The sequence below is a fragment of the Falco rusticolus genome, chromosome 9 (genome assembly GCF_015220075.1).
Source record: "Falco rusticolus isolate bFalRus1 chromosome 9, bFalRus1.pri, whole genome shotgun sequence".
Taxonomy (NCBI): domain Eukaryota; kingdom Metazoa; phylum Chordata; class Aves; order Falconiformes; family Falconidae; genus Falco; species Falco rusticolus.
The window spans coordinates 24,775,264-24,781,263 of NC_051195.1; the positions used below are offsets into that span (position 1 = coordinate 24,775,264).

At 46.6% G+C, this 6,000-nt stretch overlaps 1 protein-coding gene across 2 annotated transcripts in view; it reads right to left on the minus strand.

Annotated features, from left to right (window-relative positions):
- Positions 1 to 2,721, minus strand: part of ERCC6 (ERCC excision repair 6, chromatin remodeling factor) — a 51,017-nt gene extending 48,296 nt beyond the window's left edge. The window contains exons 1-3 of one of the 2 annotated variants that reach the window (XM_037399704.1): positions 2,651 to 2,721; positions 2,092 to 2,168; positions 1,136 to 1,572 (exon numbers count right to left, since the gene is read on the minus strand). In XM_037399704.1, the coding sequence (XP_037255601.1) occupies positions 1,136 to 1,566 (431 nt within the window). In that variant the 5' untranslated portion in view covers positions 1,567 to 1,572; positions 2,092 to 2,168; positions 2,651 to 2,721. Of the gene's footprint in view, positions 1 to 1,135; positions 1,573 to 2,091; positions 2,169 to 2,650 lie in introns of those variants that run through there. The other variant, XM_037399702.1, reaches the window with a different exon arrangement.
- Between the last annotated feature and the right edge of the window lie 3,279 nt (positions 2,722 to 6,000).

The window sequence follows — 6,000 nt, forward strand, 5'->3', positions numbered from 1 at the left end:
CTCTGCTCAACAAGCCAGCTGTATTTCTTCTAATCTTCTCCAAAAGCAACTTTCAGCCTTGCACATTACATCTTATACAGACAAGGTTCTACAAGTTTGTATGAACCATTTGCATCCCCTCATGCAAATCTCATTTTAAGAGGTAGAAGGTGAAAAGAGAGGGGTAAGAAAAATCACAGAGGGCACTTACTAAAGAAAAAAACGGAAATTAACAACTGACTGACAGTGCCATGCACCACTTTTTCAATAGCCACATAGTCTAATTGCAATGGTTACGCTACTCCATTCTTCCTCTCAATGACCATCTTGCTCATTACATCCTTCTGCTACATAACATCTGAAATCAGGTTCTAGTTTTTCAAACTGACTTAGTTTCACATCTCCACACCCAAACTGGAAAGTTAATGAAGTGCATAAAATTAAGCATATGCATAACAAGAGAGCTATGCCAGAGTTCACATAGGTAGTGGAGGCCTACAGCACTCCTGAGCACTAAAACCCCAACATTAATGCAATACAGTGAAAGATGCACAGGTAGAGTTATTTACCTGCAGTAGTTCACCCATTAACTCTACAATGAGACTAGAAACAGAGAGATTAAGATCAAAACTCAAAAGATTTGTGGCTCCTACCCCTCAAAGTCTTCTGTTATCAATATACCCTATTAATGTAAATTAATCAAGATGTCATTAAGTAATTCATACAAGCACTTATGATGAAGTTGCTTTGGTTGTAGTACACTCAGGATATGGAGTCATCCCAAGTTAGAGAAAGCACATAACTTGAAGCAGATAACCCCACAAAGCATACAGAGTAAGATGCAGTTCCTCACCGCCCAGAAAGGACAGACATCTTGGTAAGGCAGGAGACAAACAAACAAAAAAAAAAAAAAGAAAGATTTGCTGTCCTCTACTGCCTTGATGCATGACTGAATTAGTCAAATAAGAGCAATGAACCATTGCTCTGATGTGGAAAATATTTTCTCCTTTTTTAAAAGGTAGGTAACTCAGAAGGGCACATGATGTAGTGCTTTCAAAACATCTTTTTGTCTTCCAGCTTTTAAAAACATGAGACACTGAGCCTCATTAGAGTCAGTATCAGAAAGCAACAGTAAGAAAGAAAGAACACAAATTACCTGAAGTCATCCAGCACTGATTGATATTCTTTCTCTGCATCAGCTATTTTTGTTGCATTATTAGCTTTGTTAATTGCATCATCTACTTGCTGAAGAACTCCTTGCTCTAATACATCCTGGTCATAGACATCAACTCCTAAACCTCTGAGCTCAGCTGCCTGTGCCTTATATGAGACGGACTGAATCTGTTGTCTGTTGATCTGTAAAAGGGGTTGTCCTCTGCTGGGCACCTCCAGAGGAACAGCCATGGATGTGGATGACTGGCTGACAGAGTTGGGAACTCTGATACTATTACTCAGTTCACTCTTAGAAATGCCATTTTCTTGCACAATTCCCAATTCCTCAGCATTGTGCAGACAATTATTCCTTGAAGTAGTAACAGGGTCTTGCTCTTGGATACTGTCTGACAGGTGGTTGTTGTCCATTGGCATCCTCTGCTAAAGGCAACAAAGAATCACATCGTCATAAGCGCGTTCGCACACAGAAAGTTCCTCAAGAAGACTGCCCAAATAGAAGTAACCAAAACAATAAGCATGTTTCTTCATCAGAAATTCTTGTTGCAAAACATCCAGTAGTCTACTCCGTGGGTCCTCCCCCCACAGTCTTATCTGCAATCAAAAGGAAAAAAAGGCCACAACTTCTTAAAGACAACTATATGGAATAGTCCTGGAAGATGCTGACATCAAGACAAGTAAAACGACCAGTAAAAATTACTCTCCTTGCCAGAGTGAACTCACTCTTTTGTGTAAATGGTCATCTTCCAGCAAAGTATGACACAAGAAAAACGTGACCTAAGGTATCCAAAAGCAAAAAATACAGATTTTTGAAAATGAGTAAGACTTGCCAGTTAAAGTACCCATCAGATAAGGGGCTGTAGTCTTTAATTTGACAATTCAGCTTTGAAGTAGAGTGTAAAGCATCTTAGTTGTTAGGAAATTAGCACTGGACTGACTTACCGAGGCAAGCCCGGAGCTGGTATGGTTTGGAGCCTTCAGGGTGAGTCCATTTGCTGAAAGGATGCGTTTTTTGCAAACTTCGGGGAGAAACAAGTGTTATTAAGTGGCTGGAAGACACCAATACGGCAGGTGGGCTTCATCGGCTGCCTCTCCTAGCACGGAAGCCCGTGGACCCCAGTCCCAGCTCACGGTTTCCTTCCACCGGCTCCCAACGCTCCCGCGGGTTCCGGCCCCACACCTACGCATCAGGAACCGCTGACAACCCCGCGCACCGCCCAGTTCCCCTCTGAGGGACCCCGGACCCACCCACCCCCTACACCGGACCCCCACTTCTCGTGCTTCGCCATCCCTCTCTGCCGGCAAGGCCAGGCCAGGCCAGGCCAGGCCGAGCCGAGCCCGCAGGCCGAGGGCCACCCCGGCGGCTGGCGAGAGGGCCCGGGCGGGATGGAAATGCGGGGGCGCCGGGCCGGGCCGGGCCGCAGCCGCGGGCGGGCAGGAGGGAGGGGCCGCTGAGGGCCCCCGCGGCGGCGGAGTGGCGGGAGCGGCACGGCGGACTCACCTGGCCGGCGGCAGCCAGCACGCCTTGCCGCCAGCACGCATGCGCGGCGCCGCTCCGCCGCTCGCCGGGCACACGAGCCGAACGCGGATGCGTCACTTCCTGCACGTCTGTGACGGGTGCGGGTGCGCGCGCGGGGCGGGGCGGTGACGTGCTGCGGGAGCTTCGCGCGGGCTCCCGGCCGCGCCTGGCCGGGCGGGTGCCGGTGCCGCGGGAGCCGGGTCCGGCTGTCGGGCCCGGCTGTCCCCGAGCCGCCGGCCTTCCCCGCGGGCCGGTCAGCTGCCTCCTGAGCGCGCGTTTGCCTGGCAGCGCACGGCCCGGCCCGGCGTGGGCTGGCGGCCGCCCTGCGGGGCTGGGGCGGTGGCGCGAGTGCCCACAGGCCGGAGCGCAGAGGGGCTCCTGGCAGGGACCGCTCACAAAGTGCGGTCTGCTCCTTGGGATGCTTTAAGGTGGCTGTCCTTTGAGAGGCTTAGGAAAGGAAACGTTAGTGGTTGCCAAATTTGCCCTGGACTCAAAAAACGAGTGTTGTTGAGCAAATCATATAGTTTGACTGCATCGAGCTTCCTCCAAGACAGAAGAGGGAAGGACGCTGTGTGGCCTGGGATTTAGCTGCAGGGATCCTTACGGGCTCTGTAATCAGGCCGTGAGAGGAGCAGTCTTCTAAGGGCCACAGAGCTGCCTGCTGGGCTCCATAGCAGCAGTCCCATATGTTTTCTGCATACCTTCCCTATTTTCTCCCTGCTTCTCTGGGTGGAGATAAATGAGGAAAGCTTAAATTTTCTCCAGGGATCCTTTCACTTTCTCTGCCTGCTTTCCCATCCTTCTGTCTCCCTGTTCCAGTGGCATGAGAGCCATGGACCCAACTCCTTCTTCAGGCAGCAGAACTGATTTTTATTTGCTGGTAGCCTTGCGCTAACCATGTGAGGGTAAATAACCATGTGAGGGTAGAATACATTTGGAAATATTTTGCTAATAAAGGATGAGGCAGATAGAGCTTAACTCTTGGCTTCAGAGGACAATTTGTAGTTCAGTTTGACCAGGAGTTGCTTTCTTCAATTGTTTCAGTTGTCCTGCTCTGTGTATTCTTAATGCTATCTTTTTGCAGTGAGTGTCTTGAAATAAGATGCAGATTTTAAGAACTGTGTTACTATTTTGTAAATTTTTCAGGGGTGGAGACAAGGCATGTGTAAGTGATGGAGGCATGATACCTCACCCTTCTCACACTTAATTTCAACAAAATGCTACAGACCAAGAGAGAAAGAAAACTTGTCCAGTAACAATAATACATTTATAGTGCACCTTTGATCCAGAGAAATCCCAGATCCTACTGATCAGTAACTCTGCATGTAGAAGGTTGTGATTGTAGCTATGCAGAAATGTCATAGTTGTTCAACAGAGGAATAGCAGAGGTGGTGGTTTTGTATGACTAGATGTAATGTTTTAATTGTGAAAGTTTAAGGATGTGTGTTAGGGTGTATAGGGAGAGAAGATAACTTTTACTAGATTTTGGGCTTTGTCTTCTTTGCACCCTGCCTTTAGGTATTCGCACACATTGATGAGATCTTCCCTTCCTACTTTAAGCTATACAGTCCCAGCTTTTTTCAGTCTTTCCTCACAGGGCAGATGGTCCAGTCCCTACTCATCTTAGTGGCCTTTTTCTGGAATCTCTCTAGTAGGCCCCATATCTCTCTTGTATCAGAAAAACCCTAGTCTCTCTAGACACTGATTGTCTGATGTTTTCTCAACTGTGCTCCTACAGTGCATTGATGGAGCCCACATTGCTGTAGTAAACCACTGTTGATAAATTTAAGTACCCAGTGATTCAAGCATTTCAATCATTGAAACTCTTTTTGCCAAATTTGTGGCATAGCTAACACACCCACAGAATCCCTACATCCTTGCTCCAAGAGTAGGAGTTCTGTTACTTTTTCTCATGTCACCACTGCTAACAGTTTTTGTAAAATACTGTATCCTACCAAGTTCTCCATGTTGCCAGCTCTAACACATTATACCATTTTTCTTTAATACCCACTTGTAGAGAAATTATAGCAGAATGAAGGCAGGTTAATTAACATTGATAATATACAGCTGTGGGCTTGCTTCAGGGGCGGTGGGTTGGCTGATGTGGATAAAGTGCAGCTGTGGCTGGTTCCTGCTAAGTAGTTAAATAGCTCTAAGGGGTATGGAAGAGGAGCAGCCAATGAAGAGAGATCTGGAAGAAGCAGAGGGAGGAAAGAGAGTGCACTGTATGTAGGAGAGCCAAGGAGAAGGATGCAGCTGAGGTAAGAAGCAGGGTAGACTGACCTGAAGACTATGGAGAAACAGCACAAACAGTAAATGAACTGTTGAAGCCTTGTGGGAGGTTGGTGGCTGTGCTGAGGCAAGGCGTGGGAGCTGCTTATTGAAGTTAACGTGGTATGGGATGGTAAAGGCCTTGTTACAGCTGGCTAGTTTGGATAGTGGTGTGACACCCACTGGTGTAAGTTTTAGTGAATAACTTCCAAAATTGGTGGTTTTATTCTGAACTATGGTTTCAGGCCCTTGACGGAAGATGTTCCTTTCCTACCTTTCCCTTATTCCCTCTTTCCCCTAGGGTCTGGAATTCTCAAGAATGTGTTCTCTAAGGTCTGTAAGACCAAGATTCAGAAGGTTAGCAGGCAAATAGACCAGTGCTTAGTTGATATGCTCGTTTGTTTCCTTTGCTCTCAAATAATGCTTTCACTGCAAATATCCTTTACTTAGTATTCAATGACTAGAATAAGGAGGCTTATTTGTAACCTTTGTTGCCATGTTCTAATTACAAAGAATAATGCTTTGTAACTGCTGAAACAATTGAAAATGTGGAGTGCAAAGTCTTTCAGCAGAGTGAGAAAGGCAGCAACCAGGGGACACTTAAGGACAGAACAATGTCAAGCTGTTGTCAAAACTAAACTGCTGTAGGGAGGGGTAGGCTCAGTTTTCCAGAAGCTGATTAATGAGGTGGAAGAGATAAGTTGTCCTGGAAGAAGAACAAAAGAGCTTTGTATTATTTACTAGAAGAGTAGTTTTCAAATGAGAGGCTGATTCTTTCCCGAGCCAAGAGGAAAACGAGTGAAGATTTTCCTAGAAGTTAACAGACTTCTGTGGGTTAGGAGACTACTAATGTGGGAGATGGTCAGTACCAACTCCAGGAGAAGAGGCTGTAACCCAAAATTAAATACTATAGTTTTAAGGCAGGTACTTGCAGGACAAAGCATTTACAGTGGTATCCTGACTGTGACTGCAAAGATCCATGGTAGATCTTGCTTTTAAAGACCCTTGCTGTACTCTGTATGAGGGGGTATATGGGTCTGAAGATTATCTTTATGGGAGTG